Consider the following 15,978-nt stretch of genomic DNA (forward strand, 5'->3'; position numbering starts at 1 on the left):
GGGAGGGGGAGAGATACAACAGATGAGCATCACCCATAAATATTACCTATACTGTAGAATATTTATTATTTTACAGTAATAACAACCATGTCTCTCTGGAAAAAGGCCAATGGATAGGTTGTAATTATCGGAGAAGTAATATTTACTAAAGACAGAAAATGACCACTGGATACTCCTGAGATTTCACAAGGGTCCATACATATATCATTGACTGACCAATCATCTCCAATGAGTAAAACAAACGGTTGTTTTTTATAGATTACATAGGGTTTGTAATACATGAGTGCGAACACAATACATGTTGTAACACATTGTAACATCAATGTATCAGTACTGTAGTGTGGACAGGGTATAAGACAATATACCTAGGTAGCATTTTGCCATCAACTGCATTCACTTGAAACGTTTCACTATACTGATCCAGCTCAAGACGGTCAACAAGCCATTCTACCATTTGTTCTGTTGTCCAGTTGCAAACTAAAATAAAATATACATTAAAAAATAGAAATTGTTATTAATTAAAAAAATAATGAAATTACTACTGTACATAACAAATAGAATGAGTTACTGTACAGTAGGCTTTTTATGAGTATAATCTTATTGTGAAAAAAAATATGTATATTAATATTATAAATCGTAAGCCCTAACTCTCCCAGAAGCTCATAACTTGATAAAGAGATGATTCATTGAAGAACACACCTATTCCAATAATTGTACTGTACAGTCTGTGGGAGTGGTCCAACATAGGGGCATGCTATACTGTACATCAAAAACATTTTTAAAAGAAATTTTGGCACGTCTACCAAAAATAAGATATTTTCCTCAGTCGGGCATGGTAGAATTGATTGATGTATTGGGTGCTAATTCCGGCTTCTTGGCACTTTTCTGCATGCCAAGCTCAAACAATCTTATTGTGAAAATGTTGTTGTTGTACATGTACAAATAGCCAATAAATCAAAAAAGGAAAAAAATGTATATATATATTATTATAAATTGTGCATTAGACAACAAATATGTTTTTTTTAATGAAAATTTAACATAAAATTTGATTACAGTACAGTAGGCTTTTTATGAGTAGAAAACAAAACAATCAATTTTATTGTGTACCTAACTGTACATGTATGTATTTATTATAAAAATATAGCCAAATGGAAATCCAAAACATATCTAAATTTATAATATTATTTAATATTGTGCACTAGGATATTCACTAAAATTTACTTTAAAAATTAACTGAACAGTCAATTTTTCATAAGAATATCAATTTTTATCTAAAAACTTTTCAAAGTTTGTGTTGGTTTGTCTGTCTGTGAATGACTGCAATAAAAAAAATCATCCCCCCAAAAAAATGGCCTGTCATCTTTCGATTCTTAAATCATTTGGTCTATAGTTCATTCTGTACATAGTGATACATTTTAATATTTATTTATAATATAGTTTTAAAGACAATTTTACCTGTACAAACAAAACAATTGTACTAGAGTTAGAAGTCAAGCAATATAGGAAGGAATTACTCATGATAAGGAAACAGACAAGAATTGGATTGTGAGCTGGTTCAAATTTGGGTGTGTGATATACTGTACTGCATGTTGAGTTAAGAAATAATTAAGGAAATTGCACAGACCAACAACTATTGTTGTAGTAGTCTGTAAGTACCTGGGCAAATCAACAACATTTGAATTGTATTTGTATATTTATACTTTTCCTAATAAATAATTCTTGAAGGATTTTACAATCTCTGGCTTACAATACATGCATAAAATGACAAATGACATCATTTTTTGTAAATTGTAGTTAGTATGTTTTGTTCTGTGTATTTACCATTAAAAAGTTTGTAGTATTTCAAGGCCCAGCTGAAGGTAAACAAAACATTATTTACAGCCTTAGGGTCAATTTAAGGTCAACCTGTATTCTATGCATCCCATGTTTTACATACGGCTTTTGGTTCTTTACTGTACCTAAGATACAGTAGCTTAGTACAGTAGTTGAAATTGCAATTTTTCATTATTATTTATTGCCATAGTTGTTTATATAATTTTGTACAGTCAGTATTTCCATATTTATTATTATGGACAAATAAAGAATCTACAGTAATACAGTTAGCCTTATTCTCCCAAAAGATCATAACCCGATAAAAGAGATAATTCATTGAAGAACACACATACTGTATTCCAATAATTGTACAGTCTGTGGGAGATGGTCCAACATAGGGGCAGGCTATACTGTACATCAAAAATATTTTAAAGAATATTTGGCATGTCTTCCAAAAATCATATATTTTCCTCAGTCAGGCATGGTAGAATTGATTGATATAGAGTTGTCTAAGTGCTAATTCTGCTTGTTGGCACTTTTCCACATGCCAAGCTCAACTCACGAGACAACAAACTCAATTGAAAAACATATTACAGTATAACATCAGTCATTGTTAAAATAAATTCTGTAGGCATAATTTGATGGAATTAAAATCCTATATTCATCAGATAAACTAGTGTATAATGTCCAACAAGGGCAATATATTTATTCAGATGTCCCAAACCAACCATTACTATTTCCTGAGTATCATGAATTATCTATACACATTTTTTTATACAGACAATAAAATTGTTCTTGAATCTTCTTGACTCTTGAATCTGCGAGATTCTTGACAGAAGAAGAAACTCATACAAATGTCATGGTTCAGTGAACAGAAACTACTAGTACTAGCTACTACTGTATAATATTAATATTGATTGTGTGGTTGTTACTGTACCTATGTACTAAACATATTTAGCAAAGCAAACAAACCAAGACCCATCATTTATTACATTTAAAAAAAAACATCTTTAAAAAAAATGTTTAAGTAAAATAAAACTTCAACCAAGACTGGACACAATTTATTGAAATACAAAAAAAAAATATTAAGTGCAAAGGAAAGGAAAAATAAAGTGTATTTAAAAACCTTAACCGAAATTTAAAATACTACTAATAATACTATTAAATGTAATGTACTGCATCTATCCTATCCATAGAACATTGGTTTAAACAAGACATGGCACTGACAGAGAAAAAAAACTAACAAGCAAAGACATTTAAATACGAATTGGGCAGTACACTGGGAGGGAAAAACCACCCTGTACTACTATCCATCTACTGTACTGTGTTTCTTAGCATACACGAGTCAAGGTGCAAAAGGAACCAACGGATAGGACTTGTTTGCACAGGACTTGAAAAAAGGTATTTGGCCAATTTGGTTAGTTTTACCGAGATCATTGACCATGGTTCTATTGGGCAGGCAGTAGTGGATAAAGTTAACAGTTAAGCTCTGTCTACACTATCAAATTAGTTTGACAAACAAAAAGTGTGATGTGCCCAAATATGGTATTTATGATGCTTCAATATGGTAGTGATATGATATCATGTCCATGGGCACATCACATTTTTTTTGTCACATAAAGTTTGATAGTGTACTGTAGTCTTGGTCAATTTTGTAGTGAATTGTAGCCAACGTTAGGATTGGACATTCTTGGTTGACATAGCCAGCAACTCGGTTAATTTGAAAAAAATTAGGTCCAATGCAATCAAGGGTTTTTTGCTGATGTTATGGATTTGAATTGCCATTCGAAAATTTGCATTCATTAATAGTAACAACAGAAATTTGCATGAGGAGATAATTTACATTAATTAACTACAAATACAGCCAAAATTTATATTATATCATGATGAAATAAGCAGTACAGTATGCTATACAGTGGCATAATGTACTATGTCATAGAATTATTGAATACAATACACATCTGCAAGAAAGGCAGATTGTGCTTATTTTCTAGTAATGAAAATCATTTTTCTTTAATATCCTGTCAGACACACATAAATGTACAGAACATCAACAACATTAGTGTCTCACTCTAAAAGCCTGTTTTTGCTACTAAAATGTCTGTGAAATATAGATGGAATAAATTTACCTCCTCCTCCTTTTCTTGGCAGCAGAAAAGAGGCAAATAAAAATGTTGGTTAACTGGCAGGACAGTTTATAAAGTCTTTTGTTTTACATATTTCTGTATATAATGTAATAATTAAATTGTATATACTGTATTGCAACGGCAATTCAATTATGATGTGACAAGTATAAAGGATTACCATAGGTTAAAATTTTCTCTTTGTAAATAATTTCTGATGAATACTGTACATAGCATTCTATAGCCCAGTAAATACATATTTTTAAAATGTTAAAAATGGTATTTTGATCAATACTTTTGACACTATTATTTATAACAAGTATTTCGTTTGGAATGGTAGGTAAAGGAGAGGAAACATTTAACAGGCTGTGATGAACCATCATGGTCTGATAAATTACATTAAGTCATCTTCATCTACAGTTCCAAAATAAAAGCTCGCTATAATATCTTTATTGTACTGTACCTTGGGATGATGTCCACGTGTTCCAAAGATCATCTTTGTTTATTAGATGGTCCTTTTCAAATAATGACTCATGACGTTCAAAATCCCCTCCATACTCCAATTCCTCTCGTAAAAACTGAAATTATTATGATTAAAATAATTATTTAGTGCAAATCTACTGTTTAAACTTAAAGGGTCTTTCACATCTGCTTCGATTCCGGCCTGGCTCAACCAAATAAAATTTTCAGTATGCCCTCTACTTTAGTCTCTAATTTTGTATGTGCAATCTGACACGAAATTGAACTGGACCTGGGCGGGAGCAGGTGTGAAAGACCTTTTAATACTAAAAATTCTTACTGTGTAAGTAATAACAACAGGATTTATATGGATATTTTTTAGGCTGTGAGTGCAAAAAGTGTCTAGTATAGAAAAGTGCAGTAATAGATCTACAATGTGTTAAGTATGCATCACGTATCATTGGAATTGAGCAGAGATCTATGGAATCCGTTTTTTAAAATCGATAAATTAAGAAAACACATCCTATATTCTACTCATCCCATGCATAATGTATTTGAGGTGTTGCGTAGCGGTAGACGTTACCGGTCCATCATCTCTTGTACAAATAGGTTTCGTAACAGCTTTTATCCAGCTGTGCCATACGGGCACTGAATGCTTGTAAGTATACCATATGAGAGTGATGGCTATGATGTGTAATTGTTTTTGTTAGTAAATCATTTATCTGTTTTTGAAACATAATTTCTATGTATATTTTATATGCAAATGACAATAAATGGAAGTAATTTTCCATGGATGAATGAATGAACATATAGTCTGAATATAAAGTTGGGAGTGGTTTAGGAAACTTATACAATTACTCGCCTACTATTTTCACAGTTGAGCAATCACCAGCTTAATCATACTCTAGAGATGTTTTTTTCTTCAAATTTAAAGGGGAATTTCAGGTAAAATTAATTCTCAAATTTTATAAACATAATTTGCAACCACAATTATGGACAGTTAGTGAAGCAGAACAAGCATCACAAACTAGTACATTGTATTACATTACACTACAGTAGAAATTACATTCAAATTTTCATGAAATTAATTTTGTCTGTTTATTTATACTTTTATTTATTCCTTTTTTAAATGAAATGTTTGTTGATAGCCAACACACTTCATGGTATCCACATACTTAATTCAATTATGTCAAGTCAGCAATAAATTTGAAAAATTATTGATTATATGAAGTGGTAGCCATAATAAATACTGTAGATTAGAATAATAAAATATAGAAATAATAAATAATCTATTTTAAAAAAAATATAAAAGGCGACATGGAGACAGGATGGGAATCATAAAATGGAGATGGAGGCAGTGTTATCAGTGGTACTAAACTTACACTTGTGTCCTACCTTTTCCATTGTAATTTGCAAATTTAGGGGTGGCCCAGGCCAGCTAAATGACACCCCACCTCCTTTTAAAGTGGGAAAGATGCATGGGCATGCAGAGGATGGCAACACAATTTAAACTACAGTATGTAAAATGTTAAAAGTTAAATATTCAAGATCAAATATGTACAGTAAACACCAAAATATAACAGATTTGTACTGTACGTACCTCATCACTCTCATACAAGTCTAAATCACCATTTTGATCATCATCTATCTTTTTATGTAATATTTCTATAGCTTCTTTGGCTAGTTTGTCACGGAGATCTTCTTCAATTTCTTTTGCTATACACTCTGGAAAAAATATATATTCAGTGAAAGATTACTGTAGAAAGAATCACATATAAAGGCCTTAATTAATTTATTTAACTTTCTTAAAAATTGCAAATATTTTGTTATTGTTGCAAAATGATTTTTTAAAATAGCTTTTTCAAGATATACAAAAGAGACTATGAATTATTTGTAGAAAACTGTAATAACAACAACAATGCAAAGATAGCAATTATGTTCAGAATAGAAGATCATCTATGGAAAATACAATTCTATTTTAAAAATTTAAATGCCATTGTGTTATTGTTATTATTTGGTGTACTGTATTCGATTGGGGACTTTCCCTTCAATATAGTGTTTTCCTTCAGTATTTTAGTTAACTCAACGAACAAGCTAACGTTAAATAATGTTTACCATTGAAATAAAACAAAATTACTTCAGCACACAGTTTATCTAGAACACACCATTTTAAAAACATCTAAGCATTATTTAAAAAAAAATGCATAATTTGCTATGAGTTTCACATTAAAATTTAACGAAATTTGTTTATGATTGAAATTTAAATGACTACTGTATGGTATTGACATCAAATTCATTTGAATATAAACATTACTTACAATTGTTTTCCACAATCTTTTAAAAACAATAATTAAAAAGTGATATAGCTATTTTATATAACGGATAGTTTGTGTACGGTGGATAGTAGTCGGACTAAAGATGGTAGGAAATTATATTCTTTAAAAGGGTATGAGATGGTTGTTATAAAATACGCTTCATGGAAAGAACTGCGGTATTATGGGCACCACCTACGTTCATTACACAAATATGACCCATCCTTCTATTTATTCTGTTCAATAATGTGCTATCTTTTTGACTTAAAGATGTATTGTCCCCCTGAAAAATAATTTGTTTACATTTTTGTTGTTGGATATGCCATTTTAATGTCACATAATAGTTATCCACTTTGATAAAAAATTGGATCTAAACAAAATTTATTTACCTGAAAAAACTGTAATTTAAAGCAAAAAATGGTCAAATTGGCTGCCAGCCAATTAATTTTTAGTTGAATTTAATAATTTATTATGTTATGTTATAAGTGAAAACAGTTTTTTTTCATTTTTTTTTCTATGGAAGTGATTAACTTTATTAAAACTACAAAATAATATATTCAAAGTCTGATTTAATTAATCTTCATTTTTCATGTTTTTTGAGGAACAATACATCTTTAAAACAATCAAACAGAAAATTGAATGTAAATTCTAAGCCAACAACAATCCAATGTACAAATAGTATTACGGTGTAATGCACATATTATTGGCTATTATAATAAATTCTCTCGTTAGCATTGAAATTGTTATTGATTAATTTTATTCAATTTGCTTGACAAACACTGCTTTATTGTATTAATTATTGTGAATTGCTGTGGTTGATCATTGATCAAATATAGATTTCACATCATTGATGAAAACCCAGATTAGCGGAAATCTATTCAGAAACGTAATCAAATCAAATACAAGAAGTGTTAAAATGTAGATGTCAGACAGAAAAGATTAATTAAGCATTCAGAAACTGAGCGAAATACTTGTCAAAAAACACAAATAATTAATAATTAATATTTCTGCCCATGAAGACAAATATAAATGTTTGTGATTATAAAAAAAGCTAAGCTATTAATTTTATTAGACTTGTAAAAATAATTTTTACTATAAATGATTTCTAAAATAAAGCCGAAAAATTAATTCCAATATATCGTTTCAATATTTTTTATTTACTGTACACTATCTGTAAATTTAAGTTCAGTAATTTAAATCAAGGAAAACAACACATTACAACATCTGTGACACTAGTGAAAAATGATTATGCAGAAATAGGGATAGAGTACCCAACATTTAAATTATCAATTGGTTTAAAAAATGTTAATAATAATCACTAGAAATTATATTCTATGAAGCACTACTAATGTAGATCTAAGAAATTATTTAGATTAATTCTTCTTCTTCTTCTTCATATTTGGAGCCAACTTCATATGTGAAGACTCTGCTCCTCCAACTCTGTTTTGCTAGCTCTACTGTATTTGGTTGTGTATTATTATTCTATTTATAGTTATTCTTTTACAGAGAATTTCTATTTAGTTATTCTTTTCTATTTAGTTATTCTTTTACAGAGACAAACTGACTCCCTTATTTATTCATAATTATTATTATTATAATTATTATCATTATTATAATTTTTTTTTTCTTCACATGTTAATAATGCATCCTAATTTAAATTTTACCCAAGGTTCTTTATTTTTAGGACCAAATACTAAAAAATAAAAAGCATTCAGAAACTGAGTGCAGTACTTGGCAAAATATTGATATTTCGGCCCTTGTTGTTAAAAGAATAAAAAAATTTCTTTTTTTTTGTTTATGAAGTTATTAATATTAATGAACAGACTTTCTTGAATTTCAATAGGCATGTTCTGTAAAGTATACACCTACTGTATTAACATAAAAACAGAATGATTACTTCAAAATTGTCGGCACTATCGTGCTAACATACCAACAAAGCAAGAATACTATACTTTGCAAAATTCTATTTAATGCCAAAGTAATATTATAATCTACAGTTATATTACACAGGTATTATTAAACACAGGGCAATATAATTATAATATTGTACTACTGTATGTTATTGTTATGGTCCTGATAGTTTTAGATTAGAAACATCTAAATTTATGTTGATGAGCATTTAAACCATAAGGAGTTCTGAGTGGCATTAGCCTTGGCTACTCAACATGGTATATGAAGTAAATAATTGAGTAATGTATGTTTATCAAAGATCTTACATGGATACCGTAGAAAACAAGGTTTTTACAGATGGAAATTTCGTAAGCGTTGCGGTGGTGGATCCTTCACACATCCCTGCCTATCCCATCCTTTAAATTTTAAATTAATCAAATTGATCAACATCAAACACAATCTATTCAATTGTAAATGTGTTCTAATAGTTGTTACATAGAGGTATAATGGTTGTTAATATTGGTTAATTACGTTTTTATGAGATACGACCACATCTTTATTTGAATTTTATAGACTTTTATTTGCTTTCATTCAATTGATTCAGTTTATAACACTTAACACTTTTAAGGCTATACATGTAGGCATATGTAAATACTGAAGAATAGTGAGCAAACATTTTACCATTATCAGGTATTGTACAGTAGTCATAATCAATGACCAGTGTAATGTCATTAATACTGGTATGAAGAAAATACACTGCCCTTGCCAGTAACTAATTTTTTTTTATACTACAGTTTAACATGAAGTCAACTTATTAAATCCAAACATTATGTACTATATATGGGGATGTACCACTAGTCAGTACAGATACTTAGCATTTTGCCATAGACAGCTTACACTACAGTACTGTACCGCTGTCATGAATACTGTGTGGCCAACCAAGGCAATCTAACAACAGCATGCTTAGCTCCGGAAATCAAAGGGTTTATCTGTGGCTGCGGCATGATCAGTTTCATGCCCCTTAACAGACACTGCGTATTGTGGAGAATATACATTGTACAGTACTGTTGGTATTTGTTGCAGCCAGACATAAGATCAAAGGACTAAATTACGATTTACTATCTTGGCAAGGCGAGCTCAGTGTCCTGTTGTTAGATTACCTTGGTGTGACTGTATGTGAGAAAGAAATCAATATTCGTCAATCAATTTAAACAGTATGATCTATTGACACGTTGCACTATTAAACAACAAGTCTAATTGTCAACTGTACACAGAAACAAATCAATTTACTGCAGTACGTAGTATAAACGGGTTTAGTGGTTAAAACAAATTGATTTAGTCTGGTTGTTTGCCATGCTTTTGTATATGGACGAACATTTCGAAGCGAAGGGCATTTATATTAGTTACTTTTTTGTGGAAAACTGAGACTTTATTTATTTATGAAATGAACTTTGTCATCAAATTCTAAAAATATAAGAACAACATATAGTAATATTAATTTGGGAGATAGGAATTAATTCATAAATGACATCATTTGCGATTTTTTTAAATTTCTACATGGGACTTTCCCAATGAGGTATTCATATTTTGTAAAAAAATACTTTCTTCTGGTAATGCCTAACAGTAGGCCCTAATAAATACCAAATGTTTAAATGAATAAAATCGAAAATCCATTTCATGTCATGATCATGTCAATTTTATAGTATTTTATGACTGTGAATGCGGCAACTAAAAATCAGTGGTTTCCAAAATCCATAGCTAATCATCTATTGTTTTGCAACAACACCATGTATGAAACTAATATAATTGTAAAAATTGTCTTTATTAACCATTAACATTCTACAGTAACAGTATAATAATTTAGAATTTAACTTAGAATTTGTTTCATTTCATTCATGTTACCAGAAAAGGTGAATAACATGTTGATATTATTGATTTAATGATGAAATCTGATCTGATAATTGTAACTTGTACCACTCATTCCATGTTTGGTGACGGTGGTTGCACCTATTTATTTAGGTTATTCAACTGACGGTTGGATAACGATGCATAAAGTTTTCAACCAGCTCATGGTTGTGTATGCCATGGTAAATTCAACAAGCTGATGGTTGGATGATATAATTTAAAGGTTTTTCAACTGGCCATGGATGTTGGCTAACACTGAGTATTGGGAAAAAGGTCGGCCAGTTGAATGACCTTTTTATAACTTAGTATGGCCCAACACTAATAATAATAATCGGTAGAGATTATTTTGCGGGACAGCACACAGTCAGATTGAGATAGGCTTATACTGTACTATAGACCTAACTCTCTGTCTGAAGAGGCCTACTGTAGGCCTAGAAATATTATGAAAATCATAGACTAGTGTCTATCCTAATAGTACGATGATCAATATTACGACGATCAATATCGCATCTTTGATAACGATAACTTAATAATAATTAATAGGTTATGACATCGTTTCATCGCAAGCTAGTCCAGATGGGCGGATGACAGTGCTGATGGCTTTACGCCTCTCTGTGTTCGAACCCAATTGATGTCAATTTTTTTTATCGAAGGTGCATATATGGCATATGTACTGTAGGCCTAGGCTTACACAATCAATATAATTATAATAATTATGAATCAATGAGACGATCTGGGCTTCCAGCCATCGAAACCTGAAAGGAAACACCCCTCTAGGAAAACGGTCAAAAAAGATACCTATTATAATTATAAAAGATGGTCAAAAAGTAAAAAAAAAGAGGAAATATAGCCTAATTCAATTTGAAATTTCATCAAATAAACATAAAATTAAAAACAAACAATTTTTCAAATTATTATATTATTCTCCCTATGCTCTCTTCTTAGGCCTAGGCTAGACCGAAACGTGCCCAACCATCCTAGTTACTAGAGGCTAGGCCTACATACAAGTCTACTTCTCTGCCTGCTAGGCCCTAGGCTTATATAATCGTCAAAAAAGAAGCTGTACGTGACTACGTCCCGACGAAAAACTTACCTCCTCCGCTTACACAAACATAAGGTGTAATCAATGTAAATAAAAATAAACAACTAACAATCCTATGTACACCCATCTAGTAACGATTTAACATTCCAACAATTCGCATTTACAAAAGCTTATGTTTCAAAACATCCAGTGGGAAATAGGCCTCTTTTGATCCTCCTGTGAATCGACCGATCAGCTAGCCTAAACTTTCTTGTTTTCCTCGCGATTATCAAACCAACCATAGGCAGAGAGAAGATGAGGTCCGATCGAGCAACCAATTATACACGACACACGTCGAAAAGGTCATAGCTGTAGGTCATAACTGTGTGATTTGATTGGCTGGCGGTGAGAAATACAGTCTGTATTCAATTCAAGACTGACACATCAACATAGGATGAGCATTTAATATGAATATTGAAATGATATGATAGAAAAGCTGCGCTTTTCCAATTAAATTATATTTGTTTGCATTACAGCCATTATGGACGGTTCTTTAAGACCAGGTCAGTGTGATTCTGAGAATGAGTCTACTCTAGTACACTACTGAAATTAAGTTAGGCTCAGACAGTGTGTGAGTCAAGTGAGTGGAGCTATAAATCTTCACAATAGGCAAAACTCACTACCATACCAACAGTACCACCACTCTGATATGACCAGTTCTGGGCTCAACATGGGCCTAGCAGCCTACTGTAGCTCATAAAACAAATAACAGCATAAGCGACAGATTAACGTCATAATGATGCCAAATATATATGTATTTTCTAATGTAAAATGTGTTGAAAAAGGAAAACAATATTTTAATTTAAAAATTTTAAATTGTATTTATAATGGATATTATAGGATGGGTTGGTGGGGAAATATTTAAACAGAAATACTGAAAGGAGTTAAGAGAGGAAACATAAGTAAACTGTCTTGTCCAAGGATACGAGCGACGAGAGTTGTACTTGAACCCATGATCTCATGATCAGTAGTCCAACTTCCAACACACTCCGCCACATGCCCTTACAAAATCACACAAACACATAATGAATGTTTTATTGTTTTTGTAGGTAACCCAGACAGAGGTTGGAATGATCCTCCCATGTTCAACTATAATACTGTAGGTCAACCGTCCCCTAAGACAAACTTGTTAAATAAACGTGTAGCACCACCTCAACAGCAAATCGGATCAAAGCCAGGTATTAATCAACATGGAGTGAGCAGTAAATCCATAATTATAATTTATTAAATACATATTTAATTAAAAGTAATATTAATGAACCAGGAGGCTTAGCATTTAATGAATAAGAAAGTGGTTTGATGATTGTTTGGTCATAATTATTATAATTTATTTATTAATTACAGTATACAGTATAGTAGGACTTAAATTTAAACTAAGAATGGACAATATTAATGTCTGACTAAGATAAGAAAGAGCTGATGAGAGGGTGGATGTGATTGCCTTCCAATCCAATGTTCAAAGTTCAATCCTGACTAACTCATGAATGTTTTTAGTTGACTCCCTAAGCCTCAAATGAGACGTTATAAGAATTAATTTTGTACTATTTTTCTATAATTTTATACTACATATTATACTAATTGTATATGCATTGAATATGCCCAAAAAAAATGATGTACTAAAATAAAATAAAAATACAAAATCTATAAGTGCAGGGAATCATCAACATCATGTTTTACAAAGGAATATGTCATTTTTTGTTGTTTTAATAGCATTAGCAAATATTTACTTATAAGAATTTTTTTATATTATTAGGTTTTGATGAAAAAGTTCTTCCATCAAGAATGGCAAGTGCAAAATATAACCCTGACGGGGTTGGTGCCCCACCTATGATCTCCCCTCCTAAAGTAGATGGTTCTGTGGCTTCAGTAGCACCACCCACAGCTTGTCAATCAGAGTCGAATCCTTCTCAAGATGAAGACATTGAGTTAGCGCTGCAAAGAATACAAACAGTTTTAAGTGAATGTGAAGACAAATTGAAGGTAGACCTAAAAAACAACTTAAATATTTACGTTACTTACCGTAGGCCTGCTGACATTGGTGAGCTTTGCCCCTAAATTATGGCTATCTTTGCTATAACTACAGTAAAACGTCTATATGGGACACCTCTAGTCAGAGAACACTCTTATTAGGAGACACTTCACATTAAATAAACAAGGGATAATGTTTTAACACTATGACAACTGTCAGGGGACATCCCTATTTAAGGGACACCCTTATTAAGGGGACACTTTGTTGGGGCCAGAAGGTGCCCCATTGATAGAAGTTGTACTGACGTAGTATAAATGAATGTTACAATATTATGAATCATAACGTTATAATTTTATTGCTATATTATTGTTTTTGAAAATTTTAGAAAAGAATTTTTGAGGACATCACAAAAAGACTTGGAGTTTTACACGACAAGTGGGTGAATATGTCAATGCCGGTGAAGGTTTACACATCTAGACTTGCCAAATGTAAGTTGATTTTTTTGTTATGTCATGAACCACTTAAATAAGGGTGTCCCCACCCACCTTTTTGTTTGTTGATGTTACAGTTATGTAATAAAAAAACAAACATTACATTTTATGCCAACAGTTTAGCTATGCGGATCTAGGATTTTAAAATAGGATGGGTGGGGCCATCTACCTGATTCTCAGTGCTGTATCTCCCCATACTACAATGTTTGCCTGTAACATGTAAGGTTAGGTTATTGCATATGATACACAATTGTCTGTAGTTTAATGGTATTGTTATATGGTTTCTGTTATTTCTTAGTATTGTATTGTTTTTCCTTGTGTGTGCTGCCCATAATATTTTAATGTTTTATATTTTTAGTATTGACATAAAATGCTTTCTGTTTTTGCTGCTTAATACCAAAAAATATATATATACTAGGAGACATGTATGAAACATGCGATGTTGTTGTTGTAAGAGAGATAAATCTAGATACATTACCTAGAATCTAGACTTGCCCCAAGTATCCAAGCTCAAGTAGTATACATATGAAACGCCATATGTGCCAAAATATTGATCTTTTTACTAATATTAAAACAAAACTCCGTCTGGAACCCAGACTACCGAGAATCGGTTGCCCCAACCCTCTTAGATCTGCCTATATATTTCAAAAAAATTGTGCATGATACGAGTGGTTATATTCCATTATGTTTTCATCTCTTCCTTACAGTTCTTATTAACTATCAATATGATGAAGCGTACAAGATACACCTAACATTAATGGTTGATCATGTGACGGAAGTAAGCCAATGGATGGTAGGCATAAAAAGATTGATACACGAGGCTAAAACAATTCGGCCGACACCATCAGACGCGCCAAACGAAAGCAACACAGAACCTTCTGAAGATAAATCACCTGAGTTACAACTTTTTGATACCAAAAATTTGCAGAGCTTGAAGATTAGCCAAGAAAGTGAAGATGCCATAACTCAGGGAAATGAGGGTGTTCCTGATGTTGCAGACAAATTGACAAAACCGGAAGATAGTTGATATTCATTTTATATTTGTATAATTTTTCAATACAAAGAATATATATTATATATATAAATAAATATGACAATTGAATTCAAACATTAATGCCAAATTGCCATTATGAAACATAAGAAATGACCCAATACAGAAAAAGACTAACACAATAAGGGCAGCGAAAGCATATAGGTAAGAGGAACTTGTTCTTCAGTTGGCTGCCCTTCTTCTCCTAAATAGAACAATAAAACAAAATATACTTGCCATTACAGATCTATTAAATGTGTTATTAAAGTGAAATGAAATAAAAACTGAATCCGTCATTATTAATAATGTATTGTTACTGCAAGAGCTATTGAAAGAGCAATGATAGACAGAGTGACCAAACTTGACATAAGAGAAAGAACGAAAAATATAAACGATATAATCAGAAACTGAGTGAAGTACTTGGCAAAACATGTTGATATTTCGGCCCATGTTGAAAACAATTTTCTTTTTTTCATTTGTGAAGTTATTAATGAACCGATTTTCTTGAATTTCAATAGGCATGTTCTGTAAGTCTACAGGCCTACCTATTTACACCGAAAAATTCAGAATGATAACTTGACAATTGTAGACGCTATCGTGCTAATAAACAAAGCAAGCAATAATAAATAAAAAGAAAAAAATTTGGAAGCAGGAAATAGATGAGTTTAGCGTCAGGGAATAGAAACCAACAGAAAATGAATTATTGATGGAGAGGCCTACATCCCAGTAATCCCAGGCAACAACATTAATTTAAAATGTAATCTATCTAGCTCTCTGTATTCCATTTTCACGTTCAGGTCATGATTTGCCAGCCGTCTGTTGGTGTTGATCCATTTTGATGTCATCAATCCACCCAGTTCTGATTCTTCCTCTTTTACCTTCTATTCGTCCCTCAATCGAAAGGGA

General features: G+C 31.6%; 2 protein-coding genes across 2 annotated transcripts in view; one reads left to right on the plus strand and one right to left on the minus strand.

Moving 5' to 3' along the window:
- LOC144841911 (stromal interaction molecule homolog) overlaps nt 1-11,774 on the minus strand; it is a 28,941-nt gene extending 17,167 nt beyond the window's left edge. Inside the window, exons 1-4 of the mRNA XM_078698204.1 lie at nt 11,595-11,774; nt 5,995-6,119; nt 4,399-4,513; nt 366-477 (exon numbers count right to left, since the gene is read on the minus strand). Coding sequence (XP_078554330.1) covers nt 366-477; nt 4,399-4,513; nt 5,995-6,119; nt 11,595-11,670 — 428 coding nt within the window. The 5' untranslated portion in view covers nt 11,671-11,774. The remainder of the gene's footprint in view (nt 1-365; nt 478-4,398; nt 4,514-5,994; nt 6,120-11,594) is intronic.
- A 171-nt stretch (nt 11,775-11,945) lies between these two features.
- On the plus strand, nt 11,946-15,356 carry LOC144842442 (steroid receptor RNA activator 1-like). The gene is made up of 5 exons (XM_078698888.1): nt 11,946-12,085; nt 12,632-12,760; nt 13,336-13,562; nt 13,937-14,039; nt 14,750-15,356. The coding sequence occupies exons 1-5, from the start codon at nt 12,064-12,066 to the stop codon at nt 15,067-15,069; spliced, it is 801 nt and encodes a 266-aa protein (XP_078555014.1). The 5' UTR covers nt 11,946-12,063; the 3' UTR covers nt 15,070-15,356.
- Nucleotides 15,357-15,978: the final 622 nt, after the last annotated feature.

This window comes from Antedon bifida, chromosome 5 (assembly GCF_963402885.1).
Source record: "Antedon bifida chromosome 5, ecAntBifi1.1, whole genome shotgun sequence".
NCBI classification, from domain to species: domain Eukaryota; kingdom Metazoa; phylum Echinodermata; class Crinoidea; order Comatulida; family Antedonidae; genus Antedon; species Antedon bifida.

Bases quoted from the DNA above. Each gene is read 5' to 3' on its own strand.
- LOC144842442 (XM_078698888.1), top strand. From the start codon at position 12,064: ATGGACGGTTCTTTAAGACCAG. The intron at 13,563-13,936 runs GTAGACCTAAAA...TGAAAATTTTAG, and splicing joins AATGTGAAGACAAATTGAAG to AAAAGAATTTTTGAGGACAT. The intron at 14,040-14,749 runs GTAAGTTGATTT...TCTTCCTTACAG, and splicing joins CACATCTAGACTTGCCAAAT to TTCTTATTAACTATCAATAT.